Genomic DNA, 24,517 nt, shown 5'->3' on the forward strand with positions numbered 1-24,517 from the left:
AATAGAACTCTCCAAACAAGAGTAGCCTGCGAAAACAATAAAGCAACAACACAACAAACACAAGCAAAAAATTTCACAGTTGCTCATATAATACTTATACTGTCTTCAGTAGGCATACATACGCGCAGGCGACGTCACGAAGTTGCGTGCGCCAACTAATGCGAGAGAAAGAATTTGTGGCGACAATCTAACTAAAATTAAGTTTAATTAGTAGTGGCAGCTGCGAAAAATAATGACCTCGATTATTTGTGTGGATTCCAGCTCCGACGATGAGGTAAAGTGCAAGTGATGGAATAGTAAAAATCAAAGAGCGCAATGTTCAATTTTTGTAGAAAAGTACAGTTGTATTTTTAATAACTCAAATGCATAAGAGTGTATAGTGCGTGAGTGTATATGAAAGTGTACGTGTATATGTGAATTACAAGCATGTATGGATATTTTCGCGCTGCTTTTATTGTTGCTCACAAAACGCACACAGATGCAGTTAGGCGCCAGTGTTGCCACCGAGTGTGTAGACTATTACATATCGGTTGCTATCGTCCAGAAATTGTTAATTTGAGTGCTTACAGAAAACGCGCTACAGCTGCATGTGTTTACTACGCTTGTGTGCATGGGTGTGTGTATTTTATGACGAACCTCCAATATAATTAACACGCAATTTGGTTTTGTTTACATGGTTGGTGGTGCAAGTGCAGTGAATTTAACTCTACAGTGCATGTTGTTGGCGGCATATAACGAACTCTACACACACCCACACAGCTGCAAGTGCTTTGCGGTTTTGTTTGTTGTCTTTAGTGAAATTTAAAATGCAAAACCAACAGGTCGTATCAAAAACAATTTTGTCTCATTCCAGACGCCGCCCGATCGTAAGCGACCCAGGCTGGAAAGTGGCGTCACTACTGTCCAAAGTTTTAAGGGAATAACCGTCAAGCCGGTCTGCATACCAAAGAATGTTATTACAAAAACGCGAACGCCAACGCCGCCTGTAACAATGACGATGACGATGTCACCAACACCGACTGCCGCGTCAATTAAATCTATGAACATACCCCCTGGCATAACAGTTACCAAACACAATCCCAACATACCGATGGCCTCAACCATCGTCAGCAATGGCAACAAACAAATTAAAGTGGCCGCTGCCCAAAAGGTTGCAGCCAGATTAGTAAGCAGGAAGGTACAAAAGTCAATGCCAGCCACTGTTCCCAACAATGCCATCAAAGTTGTGCACGGGGCCATGTCCACGGCCACTTCCACGCACAGCAACAGGTCTACGATGCCTATGCAAAAACTGGCGATCCAACCAACGCAACAAATACACCTGAAACAGCCCATACAGCAAAAGCAGCCTATTCAACAGAAGCAGATCATTCAACAGAAGCAGCCCAATCAACAGAAGCAGCCCATTCAGCAGCAGCAGCAGCACTCAAGGGAGCAGATGGCAGCGCCATCATCAACTCTACAGACGATAGCAACATGGACAATGACTAAAAAGGCATCCACGTCCAACACACTATCAACAGCCTTAGCCGCCAGTTCAGCAAGTAGAGCAGTGCCCTCCCCTACAATCACAAGCACACCAACGCCCATACCAAAGCCCAATCCTAGGTCACCTCTACCTATGCAGAAGCAGCCCATCCAACAGAAGACTGTTCAGCTAAATGCAGTCCAGCATAAGGCGATGCAGCAGAAGTGTGTCCAACAGAGAACTATGCAGCTTACCAAACAAGTCCAGCAAAATACATTGCAGCAGAAGCTTGTCCAGCAAAAGCAAAAGTTGACGCAAAACCAGTTGCCACCTTCTCAGCCAAAGCAATCGACGCAACAGCGGCAGCCGCCGCCTCAACAAAGGCCTCCCCCAATTCCACAGAGTCAGTCACTGCAGCAACGGCAGTCTGCGCCGCAGAGGCAGATGAATTCTGCAATGCCACACAATTTGACATCAACACAAAAGTTAACTGTGCCGGAATCTCCGTTCAGTCTGAGTGGAAGCGTCAATGCACTAACGCCAGATAAGTGGCCAAGTGGATGGGCCGGCATGCGCAATAATGCGTTTGGTATCAAACCATTACCAGAATACGCGCCTAACATGAATGCAGCCGCACGCACAATACCCTTTCCCATGGCCACGGCACTTAATTCGTCGCTGCATTCCATGGCAGCCAGCGATGCACCTCCATTGCGTCTGCTGGCAACGCCACCGCATTGTGCGGCTGCCCTCAATGAGCCTCTGTTGCTGAATTTGCCAGCGACGACCAGCATTACGCCACAGCTGACGCCCACAACCACACCACCTCCGACGGCGGTGCAGCAATTGAAGATGCAGACCCCGCTGCCAGGTGCTAGTATATCGCCGGTTCCCAAACCAGCAGATACGACACGCAAGCGCGTCAAACCCATAACAGTGCTGAAAAAATCGGACGAGGCGTGGCGCAAGCATCTTTTAAGTCAACAACAACAACAACAGCAGCAGAAGCAGCCGCCACCACAGCAACAGGCGCAGCTTCAACCACAGTTGGAGGCACAGCAAAATGCAAAAGGTGTTTGCAAATATGATGAGCAACAATCGAGTCCGCCCACCATAGTATTGGTTGAATCGCCACCCACAACGCCGCCCACAGATAAACTGGAGCGAGATGAAACATTCACGCCCGCGCCAAAGGAGCTCAAGCAAGTGACGCCATTGCCGCGCGGATCGAATGATACTCCAACGCCACCAGCAACAACGGCAGCGTCAGTGCCCGCACCAGTAGTTCCCGAATATTTGGAACTCTTAAAGGTTAGCCGCGAGGTGGACAGCTCCAAAGATATGGAGCGTCTGATCGACATCAAACTGCTCAAATATTATAACAGTGTACATGAGAATTTCGTGCGTTCCCGTGGCTTCCGCAAGCTAGTGCAGCAGGCCATAGAACGCATACAAGCTGAGCCCGAATTGGTTTATCTACATCTGAAGGGTGTGGTCGACGAGCTGAAGGTGCGGCGCAAAGCCAAAGCAGTGGTGATAAAAGAGGAAGAGTTACCAACGCCCGCTCCGGCACCTCCTACAGAGGAGCAACAGCCAAGGCCACAATTGAAAGTAGAAAACAGAACATCTGTGGACAACAGCACAACAATTAGAGCAACAGAAGGCGCTACTTCAGTGAACAAACCAGCCACAGCAACCACACCACAGAAATCGCCGCCCGAGGTGGTCAGCACGGGCAACAAGCGGACGGACGAACGTATACGAAAACTGAATCGCACACTCTATACAATAACAAAGCGCATTGCCGCATTAGAGGAGTCTGAGGTTGATTGGAACGATGATGATGATTCCAGTTATCTTCAGGTGGAGCGCTTCAAGAGACGTGCTTGTCAAATTTATGAAAAAATCTGTGATCTAACCGGCGAGAGCAAGACTGCGTATCGCCAAATGAAGCTGCCCGTAGTATTCAAGGACTCGCCCTATCCACAGTTCAATAGGATGCTGTCTGCCTTTGTTAATCGCATGCACGAGTTTCCTGACTATAATGATGTCCTGCAACTCCTGGAGCACTGCAATCGAGAGAAAAACCTGGGATTGGCTACATTTGAAATGAAACGTGTTGGTAAGTACAATCTACAGCCATATTTACACAAACAAAAGTCGGCTAAGCTTAGGGTTTCTATAATATAATCAAAGTGGCAAACATGTTGTTTAAAGAATTGAGCAAACAGTTTAATGACTTTAACCGTTTTATATTACTTTAAAATGATTTATTTACAACTTTGCTTTATCTAGTTTAATTAGAAGCAATATTTAAGACGTCACTACAATGCATTTAATTTTTGACTATTTCAACCAAAGAAATCCTTAAGAAAATGGTTCTACAATACTCCGAGAATGTCCTCTATATATAGTAATATTTACAATCGAGGGTTGGAATCAGCTGTACATATTTCTTTGTATTGTTTTTCGATTTTAATTAACAAACAAGCCTGTCGACATCAAAAATATATGAAAAGTTATCAAACACATTTTTAAATAAATACAAACTTATTTCAAATCAATAAAAAAAAATCAATTTAATTTGAAAAAATTTAACGTTTTACAAAAACAGTAATTACAAAATAAAAATTGATATAAAAATAACAAAATTTGAAAGAATATGAAAAATGAATACGAAATTAATCCATTTTGATAGCGAGGTCAAAGGATTGGGAAATATCCATATACTTAGTCTGGAAAACTATGTGGGTTTCGCCTAGTATGGATTGACATTAAATTCATTAAATTGTTATTGTAAACTTGTATTTTGTGGTCTACGTTATATATTACAACGTTTTTTTTTTCATTTCGCCACTTTTACGTACTGCCATCTGTAATAGTTTTTTTCTACAATAAATTTTACGTTGTGTTTTGAAAGAATTATTTTAAAAACATTTTTCCATTCTAAGTTATAATGTTGAACACATTATTTTTTCGCCACTTGTACGAACTGCCAATGTGTTCTTTAATATGCATATATACATATTTAAAGCCATGTTTTGTATTTTATAAATAGCGTTACAATTAAAAAAATTGTAACATGGGATAAAAAAATATTCAAATATATAATCCTTCTTAAAATAGAAACTACTATTCAATCTTCTAATTATCTTTTAATTAGCGCAAGACGCTTTTGTTAAAGTGGGTAAATTACTGCAGGAGCGACGGAAGACTGAACTCTACGAAACCGTAACACATTTCACGGGCAATGCCAAGGATCCGGCGGCCACGGATCCAGAGCTATTGGCCAAGTTGAATGATAATACCAAGAAGCATACAAAGATTAGTGATATACTTGAAAAGTGAGTAGCCAGTCTTAAATATGTTCCTTTTATAACCTGTTTTATGCTCAGGTATGCTCACGAGCAGGATCTCACCGCGGAGGAGCAGCGTGAAGCGCGTCTTAAGGAAAAACAGCAGGCGCAGTCGACGATAAGTGACGTCACTAAAAACATCATCGATGACGACACACCCTGTACGAGCGCCCAGGCTCTGGCCATGATGAATGGCAATGGAAAGGGCCGGGAAAGTGCTGAAGGCGCTGCGAATCACGTCGATAATATTAACAGCGTTGTGGTTGACGATACAGAGTCAGAAGAGGAGGAGGATGATGAGGAGGAGGATGAAGAGGACGTGGATGAATTCGTGGATAGTTTTAAGGGGAATGGCGAAATAAGTGATGCTGATTCAGAAACAGCAGTTGGCTCAACACCAAAGATAACAGCAAAACAATTAGAAACCACAGTTGTGCCGGATGTGATAAATACTGTAGAAACGAGATTAAAGACTGCAGAGTCAAAAATTTCAAATATTGGCAGCGGTCTGCTGCCGAATGGCAAACTGAAGCCAATGCCGGATATTGTTCCTGCGCCCGCATCAACCAATACAATGTTGAAAATAATGTCCGTTTCTAGTCTGAATGCCACAGTGTCCAGCAATGATAGTAGCTCATTGCAGCAGTACCATCAACGACCGGCAAAAACAGCAGCAACAAAAAAGCCAGCAATTGCAGCCGAGATTATCATATCCGACGAAGAGTCGTAGCTTTACGATATGCTCTTAGCCAGGCACACACACACACAAGCAAAGGAAACATCAATAGATTAGTAAAGTTTTTGTATATTTATTTAACTATTGTTTATACACATTAAGGTATGGTCGGACTGCCAAATAATTTGCATAAACATTTTTCACTTTTCATAAGAATGTCATGAATGTAGTGTTTTTTCAGTGTAAACCAAAAGCAATTTTAAACTAAAACGGTAAATCCCCAGGAAAAATGAGGAGAAACCAAGAATACATTTTTTTTCCAAATTTATAGTGACCATTTACACTGGAAAAGGAATATTATGTCCAAATTTCAGCTTTCTAGCTCTTACCGTTTGGACTGTTCGTTGATTGCACATAGCTTTTCATTTCCCGATTTTTGTTCGGGAAACCCCCCATATTTCAGGCCACAGGGAAAATTGCCGTTTGGGCTGTGCGTTGATCGCCAATCAGTCAGTCTGAACAAACTGTTTTAAATATACGGAGATGGTAGATTTCTCTTTGGGAATTGACACAAATTTGTGTCCAAAATGTTTGCATGTCTGAACATACTTTTACACTATTTAAAACGCCAGCATGGGAAAATGTTAAAGTTTATTTTGTGTATGTATTCAATAATTAACTGCAATATCTTTGGAGCTGTAATTTAAATTTAGTTTAATCAAAAATGTATACATCACAAGACATAGACTAAGCGATAGGTACACAGTGCTATGAAGATAACAACTATTATAACTAATCAAATATACACCCCTAATTATATATTTTAAAACAGACAACTGTCTGACGTTCCGCTTGATTGGTAACAAACAAATATAGCTCCGTAGGTATCGCATTTATTGTGTGCAACCACCTACACATAAATAAAATATATATTTATGTTTATATATAAGGTTAAACTAATTAGGGCTATACCACATACCAATTACTTAAACGCTGTAAATATGAATACTACTACTATAATATTAAGCTTAAAAGTATGTTTCTAAAACAAAAAACTCAACCTGCAAAAACATAACAGAATATAAAAGTTATCTCGTATATACATACATACATATATGTGTCTGTGTTTCTGTTTTCAATAAAATGCTACACTTTTCTACCGTGATGAGTTTTTCTATGCGAAAGTTGTATTATCAATTCGGATTCTGAAGCTAATCATTTGATGGACCGTTATAATGACGTCATACTCATTAATTTTCATTATAAGATAATCTCCTAAGCTAACAAATAATAATTTATTTGTTTAGTAATACCATAACTTGAATTCTAAAATGTATCAAAGTTTCTGTGTTATTTCAATTTGATATATTTTGTTAACTCATCATTCTTCACTGCTCATGAACTTTGAACAACAGCGTATTAAGTTTTTGAACGTGTTTATTGCAATGCCTCTTTTATATATTCTGAAATCGGTGTGCCTTCGATGGCACTCTCTTCGATAATATCGAAATGATCGTATTGCTCGAAAATGTGGAATTTAATTTTGAAACCCTTCGCTGCTAGCAGCCTAGCAAAGGACCGACTCTGTTCTATAAAACTGACGCTGTCATGGCCGGCTACAAGCACATGGATTCCAAAAGTGGGTTCGGGAGAGGGCTCTACGTATTCCCACAATATGGGTGACAATTTGGCGGCCAATTCAGCATTTAAGCTGAGTATATTTTTGGGATTCACTGAGGTCAAAGGCCACAATTCACGCAAGTCGTAGACACCGCTTATATAAAACAAGGATCGGATGGGAACACAGGCCCGTTGCGGACTCCTGAGGACATCGGGAGCGTTAAGGAGCTGGGCTAGCAGATGTGCGCCTGCTGAGTGACCGGCAAAGCTTATGTGGCTAGTATGGGTGGAGGCGGCATAATCAAAGATCCACTCTAGGAAATTGCTAAACTGCTCCAGTAGCTGGGAGAGTGTGACCTGCGGACAAAGATTGTAGTCCATGATGGCCACTCGGTAGCCGCGCTCCACCAGGGGCGCCACCATGGATCCGGAGCTGCTTTTGTCGAGCATCTGCCAATAGCCACCATGTATGAAGACGAAGAGGGGAGTCGCTTTATTTTTGGACTTGGCCACATCACTATAATAGATATCCACCAATTGACGATCGACTTGACCACCGTAACGCAGATTTGGAAGCACTTTTATGTTCGCATTGCTGCAAAGCTCGCTCGTCTCTAAATTTTATGGAGGAGAGTAAAAAAAAGTCGTCTCCACATTTTACTACTAGTAGTCTTATTTTGATTTACGGTTTGTTATCAGCTGTACAAAATGCTCTAGTACCGCCTCCTCTGGATTCTTAAGTTGCCGAAAACGACTGCTATGGCAACTAGGTAGATAATCGCGTTCCAGGTCAACATTTTCGTCTTGAGAATTATACATTATAGAAACTAGAGCGGTTGCCGAACAATCAGCGGTTGCCGTTCAGTAAAGACTGAACCGGTTTTTAATGTGCAATCATTTGTTGAGATTATAAATAAATAAATTGACTATGGAACACTTGATAGTGTTGAAAAAAATGAATACATTCTTTTAGTTAAAAGCCGCAGAGATACCCACCTACACTGTTAGAAAAAGCACATTATAAAAAGTGGGCCGAACGAAATATTAAAGAATGTATTTTTAGCTGGTCCCAACGAAAAGGATAAAAACAGTTTGAATTCTGACTTTCTAGATTGCTTAACTTGGATCGAACTATAAAAAGTATTGTTTGTTTAAGTGATTTAATTTAATTTCCTTCTCTACAATGCAATCCCAGAATTGTTTCAACTGATGTCGACATTGCATTGGTTCAAATTTAGTTTCAATTAAATAAAACTGCACAGTTTAACAATTATCTTAAGCGTTTCTTTTGAATTACTTTATTTGCGCAATCGAAAAGGAGTTAATAAATAAATATTCTATCATAACATCAAGTCTGCTTGCCAAATTAATGTATGTATAAAAACAAATCATAATTAGATAGACATTTAACAATATTTAAAAATGTATATGTATATATTGAAATATACATATCTATACACGTTGTTTTCAATCTCGTTCTTTTTTCAATTATCGCTTAATGTGAATTTTGAAATGCACTGACATGGTAGCCGGTTATTTGGACTTAAAACAGATTTTCAACTATATTAAATATTAATTTATAAAAATATGCGTATTCATGTAACTATAATATGTATATATATATATATTTATGTAATTACAGTAAACAATTCGTTACGGATTTTTTGTGCACCTCTTTGTATTGTTTTTTTCTTTTCATTTCTGTTCAGTACAGTAAAAGCTGGTTTGCGTGCACGTTTAGAGTATTGGCAGCACATCGAATTAAACAAAATATCTCAACTCTACATAATTTCTTTAAAGTAAAACAAATAAATAGAATAAAATCATTTAAGCATTACACGCGCATAAATAAAAATGCGAAATCAATATACACAATAATATAAATGTTAATAATAATAATACGTTACAGTTATCAATCATAAATATCACTAGCTAGGGGCAGCTACAGAAAATAAATACGAATTAATGAAAATACACAAATGATCAACAAATAAAATAGTTATATATAATACAAATCTCCCTCTCTTTTTTCGGTCCCCAATTTTCCAGCTAATCCAGAGATATGCCCTGTATCCAGGCGCTCAAGTCGCTCCCGTCCGATTCCATAATTATCTCATCGGGTTCGTCGTTCGCAAGCAGATATTGTGCCGCCGTCCGTCCACTTAAATAGGCTCCATGTACAGTGGAATAGAAGCTGGAATGAGTGTGCTCGCCGGCAAAAACTATAGCGGGCTGTACAAAGAGAGAAGTGAGAGGTTTAAGAACAGGTTGTCTTTTTTCAATGTGTATCCTAATCTCCAAAAAATAAAAAATGTATAACACTCCACTCCTTGAACTTATGGTAAATAAATTATGTTTCACCAATAATTCTGCGATTCTTAAAAACTGAACCGAATAGTAGCCTTTGAGAATGTAGGGAAAAAAACGTACCTTAATGGCCTGCGGTGTGGCGTATAGGGGAGCTGCGAGATTTTCGATGTCCTCCTGCGTGGCACCAACCGGTATGGAGGTGTAGGCACCACCAGTGTAGGCCTGCGACTTCCAACTTGTACTAGAATAAAACAATTTGAGCGTGCAACATTAAAATTTGTGTATACACAGATAACTTGAAATATGACTTACCATACACAACGCTTTGGCTTGGGCACATAGGGATCCTGAAGGAAATTACGCAAAATTTCGGTGCACTTCTCGGCGACGGCCTCGTGCGGGAGAGTTTCCATATAATTTGCTTCGCGTCCTGAGACCCAGCCGAGCAGGAGGGTGTCCGTGACTTTGGCAAAAGAGTATATTTTCTTAAACCAGTTTTTGCTCAAATAGGCATCACTCGCTCGCTCCTCGTCGCTGGTCGCATGCAGCTCGTATTTGTCATCATCCCAGACTAGCATTATCTCTGATATGTCCGCGCTGAGAAACGGACGCTCGTACTCTAGAAATATTTTGTCTACGGTGCCGAACATGAGATTCTCAATGGATTCCTGTTTGTAGTGCGGCAACTCGGGATCAAAAAGCGTCTTATGCGTTTGTTTAAGCACCCCCAAGGGTATGGTGCATATCACATGTGCTGCGTTGAAGACTCGGCCATCCTCGCAGTCTACGCGCACGGGTCTGTCGGGGAAATCACAACTGGCACTCCCATTCGACTCCACGGACGCCCCCCGACCACCGATGGGCACCTCCGTGACTGTCTGATCCGAGTCGTCTGAGTCTTCGTTTTCAGAATGTTCATCGACCGTCTCCAAGCCGGTCAGTGTCTTTTTTCGTTTCCAGTGTATCTTTTTAACCGGGCACTTCATTATGATCGCCTCTTTGGGTATTTGTGCGCTCAGCGGCCGTAGTATGGAACTATAGCCCGCTGGCAGCACAATATTGCCGCCCTGCAGCTCTGTATAGCTACCTGTTTGAATTACCACAAATTAACATATAGGATGTCTTTTTGATTATCTGACGCACTTACCCAGCTCCAAGAGATCCACTTCGTTCATGTTGTGGCATCCGGTAATGCAAGTTTCGCGCTTTAGAAGGCAATTGAATAGCAATTGCTTCAAGCGTTTCTCCTTTGGATCTTGCACATTGCTCAGATAAATCTCAATCTCATAGTTGATGTGCTCTCCCACACTGTTTATATCGGGTGGGGGACTGTATTGACAGAGAAAGTATTCGTCGCAGCGGCGCAGGAAACACACATACGCCTCGTAAATTTCCTGCAATATGCTGAAAGGAACTTGATGGCCATCTTCGGTGGTTGCCACCACTTTGTGCGGCTTTGGTACATTTACAACACTGACTAGACCATGTTGTACGGCTATTTCAAAAATGGGATTCCCCAGCACCCCATGAATCCAATTCGCGCCGAGTTCCACCTGCGATGGAAATGTTCAGACAAATTGTGAATAAAAATCAACAACTTTATTTTCTATTTCAATGCAAATAGAAACCAAGAGTGGGAGGCACGGAATGACCTAAAGTGGAATATTTTCATACTTAAATAATATATAGATAAAAACATAACTCGAGTACAATTTCAACTTTCTATTTCGTTTGAAACGGAAGACAATTATTAAAACAACAAAATGTTTTAATTACTCTTTACTAAAAGATATCACAAGGCTGTGATATTTCTGTAATGGATGATCGATCACAAAATGAGAAATGGGAACAGAGTCGGCATCTATCGCTGCTATTTGTAAAATAAATAGGGCTTTACCCACATTGATAGGCTTCGGCTTTTTGAAACTAATTGTCAGATATTCTTTGCGGACTACAAAAACTGTCTACGTGCCCGATGGCCAGTAAACAACGAAGAGAAATGCATTGTGAGAGCGTAGCTAATCTTATCGGAAAAGGCCACCTAATTGCTTCAAGAGAAATTCGAAAAATAATATTGTGAAAATTTCAGTTAAACGCTTGCTAAAGACCTTGGCAAGTTGACAATAAGCGCATAAGGCCGCTAACAAAATAACATTTTCAACTGTGGGATGCCCGGAAATATTTATAAAATCACATTAACTTAAGAATACATTCTTTATCAGTCAAAAAGAACTTATTAGTTTTTCAGTAATCAAACCATTTAATGATAAAAAATAAATAAACAGCTGCTGTGATGGGAGCTCAGAAGCATGCGTGGAAAAATCTATAATTTTAAACAGCCGCCCCCATTCAGAAAAAAGTTATGGAAACGGCAACAGGCCAAAAATAAAAAATGAGACTTATAGTATGTACATATACACAAGTGTGTACATACATACATACATCGGATGGATATAAATGCGAATGGGATTTGCTTACATGCGCCAAAAGATGCTTACATAACTTTACCTTTTGATTATTAGCGAGTGGTATGGATACAATACGCCCCCCGATCCTTCCCCGCGCCTCTACAATGCAGAAATCGTTGCAACCGTTTTGCATCAGATGATTGGCAGCCGACAAACCTGTCCAAATCGTTGTTTAATCTCTCGTAGTCTTCCCACATCACCGCCAAAATACTTACCAGCCATGCCTGCCCCAATTATCAGCACTGAAACGTTCGTGCTGCTGCCGGCTGTTGAGGCTCCTGATGCATCAGCAGCGCTTGGAGCAGCAGCAGTAGCAATATCTAGCGCTTCATCCGTTGGGGAAGGTGCGGGCGTTGTCGGCTCTTTATCACCCATATTTTTTAACTTTAACTATATTCCGTTGTTGCGCACATGCGAGATATTTGTTTCTTGTTTATTACTTTTCTTATTGGAGTGTAATTGGCTTAGAGATGGTGATAGCCACAAATCGAAATCATATCGATATTCGCGTTGCTTTTGGCAGCTCATAAATTATCGATGGTTATTTAGGCTATTTAAAAATGTGTTTTATAAATTAATAGTTACTTGTTCTAAAAAAATATTTATTAAAATTGAATCCCTAATACGCTAAATAGTTAATACAAATACCAAATGTGGCTATAATATAATGATGAATCACTTTACTCTTATGTAGCCAGAATTCAACCTTGTGATCTTATACTTATAGAAAATATCGCACATCTCTGTGAATAAGTCCAGGTAACCAGTAGTTCAATTTGGTGAACTTTATATCTAAACGTCGCCCATCTCTATCATACTCGACTACGTGTAATTATTATTTTCGTCAATTCTACATCAAATTTTAATCAAAAACAACCATATAAACATTGCCAAAATGAGCAGAGGCAAACAAAATGAGGACGACAGCAATTCGACGCTTTTCGATGCGCGCAACGAGTATTATGTTGGCAATTTTATGGGCTCTATAAACTTTGTGCTGCCCGAGCAAGGCACAGCGGGTGCAGAGCTACTCTCCTACATGTATTTGTCGTACTTGGCCATTGATTCTGGCCGCCTCGTCGCCTCAGACATTAAGGAGAACAACACGACGCCGCTACAGGCACTGCGTTATGTGTACGAAGCCTTTGAGCAGCCGGAGCGCTGCGAGGAGCTGCTGGAAAAGCTGACAGATAAAGTGGCCACGGACGAGGACGAGATAAACATCTGGCACATTGCCACGGCGATTGTTTACTGCTACGATAATCAGTTCGAGAATGCGCTGAAAATACTACATGGCTCCAGCAATCTCGAATCTATGGCCCTTTCGGTGCAGTGTTTGCTGCGTTTGCAGCGCGTTGATTTGGCCAAACAACTGGTGGCCAAAATGCAGGAAATTTCCGACGATGCAACACTGACGCAGCTGGCGCAGGCGTGGGTGGCTCTAGCGCTAGGCACTGAGCAAATGCAGGATGCCTTCCACATTTACCAAGAGTTCTGTGAAAAGTTCAAACCAACGCCGGCGTTGCTGAATGGTCAGGCTGTTGTACATTTGGGTCTGGAACGTTATGAGGAAGCTGAATCGGTGCTGCGTGAGGCTCTTACTAAGAAGCATAACGATTACGATACGTTAATAAATATGATGGTGCTCTCGCATTTGACTGGGAAATCCACAGAAACTATTACACGTTACTGGGAGCAACTGAAGCAGTTCTACCCGAAAAGCGATTTTGTTGTGGATTTGGAAAAGAAATCTGCTGAGTTTGATAAGCTGTGCCTTGAATATGAGCTGAGTGGTGAGGAAGCTTTGTTGGCGGTTTGAGGATTCCAAATCTATATACATAAGTAACTATTGTATGTGTTTAATCGTGGCAGCCTCACCGGCGCATTACAATTTAAATAAATATAATATTGTAAAACATTAATATGTGTGATTATTGTTAATGTACTGCCGTTTTTTTATGTTAATTATAATTAATGTTACTGGAAGGGATGCTGCTTTATCACCAAACAGCTTACCCACAACGAACTCTATAGGCGCGTAAGTCTAATGCTATTTAAACTTTTCCCGGCGGTGTGGCAACTCTTTTGAACGTTGCCATATACCATTAATTAAGAAGTATCGATTCTTTCAATTGTGAATAATCAATTCGCGATTCCTTCATTTTCTGTATTCAGATATTTGAGAAAAATAGCAACGCAAAATGCATTTTAACTGAAAAGCATGCGAAATTGTAAATTAATCATTTATTGATAGCGACACTGGTCGAAAAATGTCCCAAGTGGTGGCCACCGCGCAAAGTACTGCGCCAGCTTCGGCTGGCAGCAGGCGAAGTGAAGTTGGCGTGGGTGTTATTGGCAGCACCATGCCCACTCGCTATGGTGAAACGGAGTGGGAGGCACGGGAGGTAAGCGTAACAATAACAACATTAAAATGAATAAACTACTTTAAATTGTTGGCCAATTAATAGTCCCAGCGACAGCGCGAGATGGACGAGGCTAGGGCACGTGCAGCACAGCTGGAGAAAACAATGAAATGGTGGTCGGATTGCACTGCCAACTGGAGGGAGAAGTGGAGCAAAGTAAGTGTTGATGTTGCTATGCCAACTCATTTGTCTGTGATTAATCAATATGCGGTTTGTTTTTTGTTTACTCCCACCAGGTGCGGACCGAACGTAACAAGGCCCGTGAAGAGTCCAAGCAATTAAGTGTCAAACTGGAATCCAGCATGAAGGAGGCGCACTCTCTGAAACGCGAAAAAAATGATCTCGAGATGCAGATAACGCAGTTAAAGAAGGAAATGGAGAAGGTGCATACCCTTATGCTGAAACATGCTGGCCAATTTCATCGAGCCGATACTAGCGAAGATGCTGAGGCTAATGGACGCGATGCCAACTGTTCACCGGACATATCATCAGATGGCCTAAAAAATGTGAACAGTGAGGATGGCTTGGTAACGAAGCTAGCTGTGGGTGGTTCTGCAAACGATGTAAAGGACCTGGACATTGAGGAGTTTGCGCCAAAAGGCGCTGTGCCCAAGCACCTGGGCGATATGGACGAGGAGAAGCGTTTAATACAACAGCTTTCCAAGGACGACTTTGACGAGGAGTATTTGCTGCAAAAGATTACAATGTTGCAGCTGCGGTTGGATGAGGCACAGAAAACGCTTCAGGCGGAACGCGAGTGAGTGCAGCAGCGTCTAAGTGGATCAACAAATATGTAATTAATTTTTAATTCATTTCACAGCGAAAAGCTGGATCTGAACAAGAACATAGAAAAGCTAACCCACGAAGTGACGGAAGTTCGTGCACGCCAACAGGAAGCGGTGCGCCAGCTTTTGACGCTGACAGAGCAGCATCGCGCAGAAATGCGCATTGTTAACAACTTACTGACTGAAGAAATAGCAGCGCGTGAGGCTCTAGAACGAAGGTAAGCTTTATGAACATAACGCTTTAAGAACTGTTCTGTAATGTTCAAAATTAATTAACAGTCGTAATGGAGCACGCACGGAACTGGAACATTTGCAGGCCGAGAATGCGGCCGAGTGGGGCAAGCGAGAGCGCTTGGAAACGGAGAAACTGGCGCTGGAGCGTGACAACAAGAAGTTACGTGCTGAATTGAGGGACTATCAGGAGCTTTCGGATCGTAAGGCGCGTCCGATGCAATCCAACGATGTAGAGGTGCGTGCTCTCCAACAAGACCTATCCGAGCGCAATAAGGAGCTCAACGAGGTGAAGATGTCCCATGCCAAGCTGAAGAAAATGCTGGCTGAGCACAGCATGGAATTGGGCCACGCCGGGCGACGTGCTGAGCAATATGAGGCGGAGGTAAGCAATTCAAAAGTATATCTTTAATTTGTGAATGTATAAAATCCCAGTTGGCGCTGCTACACAAAACTATGTTCAATTTCAACCAACCTTTGAGAAGACAGCTCTAAATGTTTCATTTTATCCATATACCAACTTGCTTACCATGAATATAAACCATAGCGTTCAATAGAAATTCGAATCGTTAGAAATGTTGCAAATAATGTCGTTATAAGCAGAATAGTTCGCGTTTTTGTTTCAAGATTTTAACAATGTATCATAAAATGCTTGAAGTCTGGTCGGATTGTGTGGGCAATCCTGTAATTAACTTATTTGGTTCCATATTACATAATTTTTTTATAATTTGGTTTGCTTTCCAGGTAAAGAGGCTGCGCCAGCGTGTTGAAGAACTGAAACGAGAGCTGGCCGGAGCGGAGGATGAATTAGATTCGGCGGTCAATCAAGTTCGAAGACTGCAGCGCAGCAACGATGAGCTGGTCGGGCAGAACGAGGGCCTACAAATGCAGATATCGCATATGCAAAACAGGTTTGCACTTTTTATATTAAAAACTAAAAATTAAACAAATACACATTCAATACTGTTTCCGTTTTCGAATTGACATAACTTATGTGGAAACGACATTGGAATATTAACTTAATTCTGTTTCAACATATCTATACTGAAACCGATTCCGCTTAAGTTAGTCTAATTCGGTTATGCGGCAGGCCTAATAGTAAACTCTCAATAAAGCACTAATACTAACAAACTTCACTAACTTTTCACGGTGCTGGTCGCTTTTAAACCCTAATCCCAAACCTAACACTACCAAAACCACAACCAAAACCATACCAAAGGCGTGCGCCGAGTCCACAAATGCGTGGCGGGGGAGGCGGCGTGCAGTTGAGGAATAAAATAGCCGTCGAATTGCCAAGCGATTGTTTGCCAAACATCAACGATCTCCGGCAGATCTTTGATGACACACAGGCCGGATTAAGAAACTCGCACAATGGCAGCGATGCTGCTTCACATCATGCGGCCTCAATAAACAAACGGTCGAGCCATACGGAGCGAACGCTACTCCAACAACAGCAGAACAGTGCTGCATTCTTCGATGCTAAACCAACGCATCTGGAGGAGAACATATTTGAGTCGAAGTCGCGGAATCTGGAGTTCGAACGCGCCAAACAGAAGTTCGACAATCACAATCCCAATGGGGGGCACTACCAACAGCGCCAGCGCGAGCAGCGGCGTGGCGCCAGCGGGCGTTTCGGTAGCGCTACGACCTCCTCAGCGTCAGCGTCGTCCTCGGTCAAAGATATGAATCATCGCCAGCTGGGTGAGGACCATGCTGCGCATGGCTCGACGGTTGGCGGTGTTGGTGGTGCTGGCATTGGTGTTGAGCACAAAAAAGAGCCGATCTCTGGTGTCGGTGTCGGTTATGCCAGGAACAGTGTTAATTTAGATGGTCTGAAGGTCTCCGACGATGAGGTAAGCGTCTCTAATACGCATTACTAACTTTTGGTTTCTGGCATTCCTTTAAAGCGTGTTGGTATTTATTTATTCTGTATTGAAGAAGCTTATCAACCAGTTTTTATTATTCTTTCAGACTCCATAGTTATGGTTCAACTAGTTTGCTGCTGGATGATGAAACCGAGGGAAATAGCGACTAAGAAAAGGCGGCGGAACAGAAAACATTCGATTGCAGTTTACGGTATTAGGGCGGTTTTCTCAATTGCTGGTTAATCAGTATAATAAAATAACTTAACTTGAAATTGAGTAATTATGTCCTAAATGTTTAGCATATATGTATGTATGTTTAATGTTTAATCAATTTAAAGTTGCATGTTTCGAGCTTGTTCCTTAGTGCATTTATAAGCTCAGACTTCTTAACTAATGGGGATTGTTAGGCGATTTTAAAGCCTGTCCATCTAAATTGTAGATGGACAGATTAAAGGCAATTGCAAACATCACTCCCGAGTGGAAATAGGCTGTTATACATATTCAAAATTCACAACAAAATATATAGGACTATAGCGTTTAATTACTCATTGAACTAGTTATAGCAATTACTTCTAATATATTTCTCATACATTATGATAAAACTGTTTAGCTTGCCATTCATGAATCAACCCCTTTTGATCTTCATAGACATTTCGAAAGTCCCAGAATACCACCATTAAGTTTCGGGGCAGCCATGGCTAAGGATCTCGTTCCCTTCTTCATTCAAATGTTCGTGCATTATCGAAACTGATTTTATACTTGATATACATTTAATATTATATATATTCGTACGTATCAATGCAGTATACAGGATATGGTGCCAGAATATCTAATATCTATGCTTACTAATGATAGATGTTCTTAAGTTGTCTCTTCTTTGACCTTTCCATATACATACTTCCTGCGGGAAATGTTTAATAGAAGCGTACTGAAACCTTTAATGTATTACATAAGAACAAAATTTTATTATACCTACCTTTTGGTTGCAATATCAATACTTTATTTATCTATAAATATGTATACATATTAATCTAAAATACTTTAAAGTAAAATAAATATTAATTACCGAATATTTGCCAATCGTGTATACTTGTAAAGCTGCGGTCGCACAGGCAAAAAATTTGCACATAAATACTACTATGTACATATGTATATACAAGTACATTCTATGAGCAAAATATTTGTACGACAGTAGCAAACGTTGAATCTAGAAAGCTATTCGTTAGTAATCCAAAAGATGCTAGTGATGGATGTCAAAATTGCTGGAACAGCACAGAAACCGAAATTTTATAAAATCTTAAATGTATAATTAACTAAATTTTAATGTTAGAACTCTTCTTTGGATTAACCCGTTTCAAACAATTGTTAGCTCCACTTTAAAATCTAAAAAATTTCAGCCATGGTTCAGTTGCAGCGCAGTACAAAATTCACTGGAATCTGTTTCCTTATTTATATAACCTATGGAATATTCGTATTCTTTATCCTGCCCATGCTCATGCCTGATCCTGTGACCATGCAGCGTAACCAGTTAAATTTGCAGATGCAGAAGTTTGGGAATCTATCGAATTATACGCTGGCGACTGAAGGCACACCTGTGCGGTCCCTTTTCGTTACCTTTAAGGGTTCGGGGGCTATTGAGTTTTTGGATAATTTATCGAGTCAACCGGGATGTTATCACCATTTTGCACCGCTGATAGGAAATAAGCGCAGGATCGACAAGGAGGAAGTAGCCTTAAAGGCTTTGAACGAGCTAGTGGCACTCTTTAACTGTGATTATAGTCAGTCCGGCAGAATGCTGGATGTTGGTAGTCGGGCGCGTATTTTCCGATATTTTTATGGTCATCAGCGTAGCATTTGTATGACCTATTCGAGAGATATCTGCTGGAATCGAGATACGCTAACGGGGGTCTGCAAAGTCTACCCGTTTATTAATATGTCGGTTTATAACTTGGGACTTAAGTATCTGGCAATGCTTCTAAAACGCGAGGAGTAAGTCAAAAGTGTGGAAACAAATATTCTCTGTTTAATGAGCCCTTATCATAGTCTGAACATACGTATAGTATTTCTTGTACGTGATCCTCGTGGAACTATGTACTCACGCTATAATCAGGTCTGGTGTACAGGCGATCCTAACTGCGAGGATCCGCGCTTTTTGTGCAAGGATATGGTTGACGAATATAAGATTGCAGAGGAGCTGCGTCAAAAATATCCTACACGGTTTAGGTTCGTCGACAAAACTGAAATATTGACTTTATTTTAAATTGAACTTATAATAGAATCATACGCTTTGAGGAGCTTACAACGCGCCCGTTGCAGAATTCAATGGATCTTTTCAAGTTCTATGGATTGCCTATTCACATAGACGCTGAAGAATTGGAAAAGGAGAAGAAACAAACAGGAAGTCTACGTGCCATGGTAGCTACTGAGGACGCTTCCTTAAATAATAATGTGAATTTACCTTTTCAATGGCTCGACGATCTTAACCCAGATCAGGTTATAACACATTTACTATTAACGAGCTTTTTTTTTAAAGTTTACTTTTCAGATTAAGTTAGTGCAGAATGCTTGCAGCGAGGCTATGCGGCTTTGGGGTTATCGCCAGTTTGAAAGCTGGCGAAATTCTACGCAAGCGGCGGCCTCATTTAATCCAGTAGTACAGCCTGCACCTCTTTCTGTCTAGGAATAATTTATAGTGTGATGCTATCAATTTTTAGTAAATTCTTCTTCTGGTTTTGTCATTTAGCGCTTGTAGTAAAAAGGAACAATTATAAGACTTAAAAATACTGATTTGAATTTGAACCAACGGAAAAAATCAGTGCGTTGTACAACACTTTTGCGCCTTTCTGCTCTCAGCGCTGCCAAGCATTGTGCAAATATATCGATATATGGTGCATCACCAACGCCAGATGTTCATTCTGTTGACTTTCTTTGTTGGCGTTGGCTCGCGTCGCGGGTGTGTGGTCGTTTATTATATTATACGAATGTTTAAATCGCGTATTGAATCTAGGCGTGCGAAATAAATTATAGTGCGTGTGAGTTAAAATGTGAAACGCCGTAAAGCATCGACTGTGTGAGTGTGATTGTGTGAGTGTGCATGCAGTATAATATGCCAATTTTGGCAAAAAGGCCAATAGGAGCGAGCGAAAAGCAAAAGGCCAGCTGTTTTAAGATTTATTTGTTTAAGTGCAAAGTATTATTAGTGCGTGAAACTGACTAGACAGCACTAGACATAATAATAAATGTGCGCAGCAGCAACAAGCGCGCCAGCATCCGAGTTGGTGGTGGATCTAGAGTCCTGTGCGCTGCTTACTTGTGAGCCCGTCGATCCGAACGCCGGCACTAGCAGGACACGCGCTAAACAACGCATCAGCTTGGGCTCAAAACGACGCAACCGTATGTCCCGACGTGCGAATCTAATTGGCATCTGTGGCGTGAGCAGTTTGTGCATACTGCTGCTGATTGCCACCACACAGCATCGTCCACTAACTGCCGGAGGCAACCCAGGCGCTGCATTGAACAGCAATCAGGCCGCCGCCTACGGCATCGATGGTGGTCTCTCCAATGGCCTGCAACGCAATGGTGGCGGCGGCGGCGGCCTGTACGATCGGCTTCAGCAGCAGCCGTCACAAACTGCCGCTGCCATCTACAATCTGACAGCAACAATAGCGGATGTCCTGGCAGCGCAACGGTCAAAGATACTTGCCGAAATGGAAAACTTTGAGTATCCGCGTGGCGGCGCTGAAAAATTGGCAGACATGACGCCCGAAACGGACGGCACGCCTGTCCGCAGCATTGTGGTGACCACTTGGCGCTCTGGCTCCACATTTCTCGGCGATATTCTGAACGCTATACCCGGCAACTACTATCACTATGAGCCACTCCTAGACTTTGGCATACGCCAAGTACGCGCCGACGAGGACAAAGAATTGGCCGTTGAAAATTTGAAAACACTGCTCAATTGTGAATATGCTGACATGACCGAATATCTGGAATTTGGTAAAACGCACACATATCTATTCGAACATAACGAGCGATTGTGGAGCGTTTGTCGTGAATTTCCGCGATTCTGTTGGCGAGCCAGCTTCCTAACGCCCTTCTGCAAGCTCTTTCCCATTCAGAGCATGAAAACAGTGCGACTACGTTTGGAGCAGGCCGAGAAGCTGCTGGATGATCCAAGGTAAGTGCTGGCTCTCAACTTAATCTAGCAACAACAAAAAAAGAAAGAAAAAAGAAAGTGAAAGGTGTTTACACTCGATTTTAGGTCAAATTAGATTCAATTGTTTGTGATTTCTACTCTCTGTCCATTGCTCGTCGATTCATAGTTCTGCCTTGAGCTTGGCACGCGTCTCTCCGTATCCGTCGCCCCCTTCTCACGATTTCAAACAACTTGCCAGTTTCTCCTCCTCCTCCCCACCTCAACCTTATTGTTTGCTTGTTGCATTCATTTGTTTGACTCATAATTTTCCACTTGCACGTTTTCTCCATTGCCTGTGCATATCAAGAAGATAAGCCCCTCACTATGTCATTGCTAATGCAACTAGCTACCCCTATTTACACCTCGCCACTACTCATGTGCTGTCAGATAAAAGTACGGCACATCTACGTAATCGTTTCAAATTATTCATACTTGTAGCATAATGCTCAGCACTCCATTTGAAAAATTCACTGTTCAACATGATAAGATAACGAATACAGTGGGTTTTTTGGCTGCGTAATCAACAGCAATTATCCATGTATTGGGCATTGTTGTATAATTGATCAAAATTGTCACTTGATTGAATATTATAACAATTAAACGTACATTAAAGAAAAATACATACAGAAATGCTAGGTGATTTTTGATTTTTGCTGCACAATATACTCGTAGTATAGAAAAGGAACCATTTGTAGGGGAAAAAATAATTATTCGTACATTAGAGTTTACGTTTCTTACTTTAATTCTTTATACCTGAGTATTTTGCACAATAATCGATGAATCGAAATTATCTGTGAAGGCTATGCACCAAGTATTTTATATTCTCTCGCTTGTGCTTTGGTACTAAACTTTACAAAACCTAAAGAAGCATGCCTTTCTAAAAGTAAAAAAACTCATATATTGTTCTAAATGCGTTTGCTAGCTTTAATTATTATTATTATTTATTATTAAATTACTTTTTTGGTAAACTAACAAGCTTCGTAAATACTTTATTAGATTTTTCATAAATATTTTATCAGTAAAAAGTATTTGATATAAATCATATTAACTTTTTAAACACTCCTAATAAAAAGAACGTTATCAGAAGTGGGATCTGTCTACTTATTTCAAGTGATTTATAGCCAGTTTTTGATTTAAACGCCAACGAAATGTAATCCATTCTTAAAAAAATAGTTTGATGGTCTTAGCGGGTTAGCATGATTTCTATAGAAGAGATATTTGTGTATACTTACAATACGGGGATATGCATTTGCTAATCTGAAACTCAATCAAGCTACTTATGTCAATTCCATTGATACCCACATGCTAAGCCTTTTGGAGCTTCGGCTGCAAAGCCAGCCACCACACAAAGTTTCATTTACATAATTTTTCATTTAAAACCTAAGCCAGTTAGAACACAAACGAATTGGCGAAATAATCAATAAAATCGGTAGTAGTAGTGTGTAACAATCTCAGCTCAAATACAAATACAAATAAAATCACAAACACACACACAAACGAAACCCATAACCAACAAAGTAAACAGACGTTGAGCAGAAATGATGATTGATATGGATATGGATGTGGATATGCAGGCTTGACATTTGTACAAACGCCCGATGGGTCCTCCTTAACTTTTGTTGTGGAACATTAGAGACATACGAGTACCAGGATCAGTGTCAGCATCAGCATTATTGTGTGCGGGCGTGTGCTCGTTGGCCCATTTGTGTCAATAAATGCCAATGGTCGGTAATGTTATGCAAAAAGCACAAAGGCATCAATTTCCATCAGTGCGTATGTGTGTGTGGTGCGCTTTTGTTCAATAAACGACAATTGATTGAGATAGAAATACATGTAAATGTTATTTTTAGAAATGATTATGCTTGTAAATGTCATTTTGGGTTGATTATATGGTTTTATTTTGAACACGAGCCTGCCATTCTAGCTTGTCTTCAAGTAATTGACGCATTAAATTTTATGCCAAAAGCTATAATTTATTGCCAGTATATTTCTTTGATTGACATTGATTTATAAAATTTTACAGTCTGCAATTTTTGAAATTCTTCATATTTTGTGTATTAACTAATTTCTAATACAAGGTTTTTTTTCCTTATTTATTGAGGTTTTATTACCAATAACTAATTAACAAATTTACTTTATCTGTAAAAAGAATTTATAATTCGTTTTATTGTAAAAGGGAAACTTAATCTGAGTATTAATAGGTTAAAAGGTTTTCTAATTCTTATTTATTGTATCCAGAAAATGTCTTAAAACCACATTTATTAATTATATATTTGTTAACAATACAAAAGATCAGATCAAAAGATCATACAAGCTACGAAAGTATTTTTTATGTCAAATAATTGAATTATGTACCTTCGCCAGTGTCAGAATCTGTAAAAAATAAAAGATATTATTGAATACACACATATTTTTTGAATTACATATAATTATTCACGATCTGACGTATGCATTCACATACTAAGTATATAACTTCTTGCCTTGAGGCATGGGAGGCATTTTTGCATTTAACTAGTTAGCGGAAATCGTGGGCGTAGCTTTTAAGTGAACATTTGATGCCGAAATGAAATGCTACATTGGTCGGTCTGTGATTACTTCAGTATCCCAGCACTTTGCACAATTATTTAGCCGGCATTGCAGGCATTTGCTTGACCGGTTTCTATCTTCCTTTGCTTTGGTGTAAGATTTATTAGCCATCGCCCAAGGCCCAAGGCCCACTTTCTAGCCCCACCCCCACACCTACACAATGACATTCTTCATTGCAGTTAAGTTCTTTACACTCTAATAACATGGCGGCAGTCGGGGGTCTGGGGTCGGTAAAATGCATCAAAATTCCGGAAATGTGGCCCCAACACTTAGGATTTATGTTCTACTGTTGCCTTCGCTCACTTTTCGCGCTCACCAATTTGGGTCAGCGAGCACTGATGGGTGACTCACTAAGCGTTCACTAACTGGCTTAACTAACTTGGCATCTACTCGTAATTGTTGGCTGGATGGGTGCGGCCCCTAGTCCAGTGGCATGATGGCCTCACGAAAACAAAATAAAACAAAACTTATAATTGCGTATACGCCGGGTGGTCAGGCTTTTGCCAGTTTATTTATAAACTATGCTTTTCATTT

At 40.7% G+C, this 24,517-nt stretch overlaps 7 protein-coding genes across 9 annotated transcripts in view; 5 read left to right on the forward strand and 2 right to left on the reverse strand.

The window, feature by feature from the left end:
- Positions 1 to 50: 50 nt before the first annotated feature.
- Positions 51 to 5,887, forward strand: LOC115626211 (daxx-like protein). Its single transcript, XM_030521502.1, has 4 exons — positions 51 to 274; positions 854 to 3,590; positions 4,632 to 4,812; positions 4,864 to 5,887. The coding sequence occupies exons 1-4, from the start codon at positions 233 to 235 to the stop codon at positions 5,552 to 5,554; spliced, it is 3,651 nt and encodes a 1,216-aa protein (XP_030377362.1). The 5' UTR covers positions 51 to 232; the 3' UTR covers positions 5,555 to 5,887.
- Positions 5,888 to 6,937: 1,050 nt separating this feature from the next.
- LOC115626075 (kynurenine formamidase) lies at positions 6,938 to 7,939 on the reverse strand. The gene is made up of 2 exons (XM_030521328.1): positions 7,807 to 7,939; positions 6,938 to 7,734 (listed from the first exon to the last, which is right to left on the reverse strand). The coding sequence occupies exons 1-2, from the start codon at positions 7,937 to 7,939 to the stop codon at positions 6,938 to 6,940; spliced, it is 930 nt and encodes a 309-aa protein (XP_030377188.1).
- A 443-nt stretch (positions 7,940 to 8,382) lies between these two features.
- Positions 8,383 to 12,273, reverse strand: LOC115625909 (peroxisomal N(1)-acetyl-spermine/spermidine oxidase). The gene is made up of 6 exons (XM_030521140.1): positions 12,114 to 12,273; positions 11,939 to 12,054; positions 10,578 to 10,983; positions 9,743 to 10,517; positions 9,551 to 9,671; positions 8,383 to 9,352 (listed from the first exon to the last, which is right to left on the reverse strand). Exons 1-6 carry the CDS (start codon positions 12,271 to 12,273, stop codon positions 9,170 to 9,172), a joined length of 1,761 nt encoding a protein of 586 aa, XP_030377000.1. The 3' UTR covers positions 8,383 to 9,169.
- A 437-nt stretch (positions 12,274 to 12,710) lies between these two features.
- Positions 12,711 to 13,820, forward strand: LOC115625906 (coatomer subunit epsilon). Its single transcript, XM_030521137.1, has one exon. It carries the CDS (start codon positions 12,794 to 12,796, stop codon positions 13,715 to 13,717), a length of 924 nt encoding a protein of 307 aa, XP_030376997.1. The 5' UTR covers positions 12,711 to 12,793; the 3' UTR covers positions 13,718 to 13,820.
- A 289-nt stretch (positions 13,821 to 14,109) lies between these two features.
- LOC115625758 (coiled-coil domain-containing protein 102A) lies at positions 14,110 to 17,474 on the forward strand. 2 transcript variants are annotated; one of them, XM_030520914.1, is made up of 8 exons: positions 14,110 to 14,303; positions 14,367 to 14,477; positions 14,558 to 15,078; positions 15,142 to 15,324; positions 15,386 to 15,722; positions 16,082 to 16,248; positions 16,557 to 17,190; positions 17,309 to 17,474. In XM_030520914.1, the coding sequence occupies exons 1-8, from the start codon at positions 14,169 to 14,171 to the stop codon at positions 17,315 to 17,317; spliced, it is 2,097 nt and encodes a 698-aa protein (XP_030376774.1). In that variant the 5' UTR covers positions 14,110 to 14,168; the 3' UTR covers positions 17,318 to 17,474. The 2 variants fall into 2 exon arrangements, with proteins under 2 accessions (XP_030376774.1, XP_030376776.1); XM_030520916.1 differs by lacking the exon at positions 16,557 to 17,190 and having other exon boundaries at positions 14,112 to 14,303.
- A 1,007-nt stretch (positions 17,475 to 18,481) lies between these two features.
- On the forward strand, positions 18,482 to 19,985 carry LOC115625979 (carbohydrate sulfotransferase 5). Its single transcript, XM_030521225.1, has 4 exons — positions 18,482 to 19,191; positions 19,246 to 19,425; positions 19,479 to 19,695; positions 19,748 to 19,985. The coding sequence occupies exons 1-4, from the start codon at positions 18,602 to 18,604 to the stop codon at positions 19,880 to 19,882; spliced, it is 1,122 nt and encodes a 373-aa protein (XP_030377085.1). The 5' UTR covers positions 18,482 to 18,601; the 3' UTR covers positions 19,883 to 19,985.
- Positions 19,986 to 20,084: 99 nt separating this feature from the next.
- LOC115625978 (carbohydrate sulfotransferase 4) overlaps positions 20,085 to 24,517 on the forward strand; it is a 48,756-nt gene continuing 44,323 nt past the window's right edge. Inside the window, exon 1 of one of the 2 annotated variants that reach the window (XM_030521224.1) lies at positions 20,085 to 21,379. In XM_030521224.1, the coding sequence (XP_030377084.1) occupies positions 20,442 to 21,379 (938 nt within the window). In that variant the 5' untranslated portion in view covers positions 20,085 to 20,441. The remainder of the gene's footprint in view (positions 21,380 to 24,517) is intronic. The other variant, XM_030521223.1, reaches the window with a different exon arrangement.

Source organism: Scaptodrosophila lebanonensis, unplaced genomic scaffold, assembly GCF_003285725.1.
Source record: "Scaptodrosophila lebanonensis strain 11010-0011.00,11010-0021.00 unplaced genomic scaffold, SlebRS2 tig00000080-arrow-pilon, whole genome shotgun sequence".
Classification (NCBI taxonomy): Eukaryota; Metazoa; Arthropoda; class Insecta; order Diptera; family Drosophilidae; genus Scaptodrosophila; species Scaptodrosophila lebanonensis.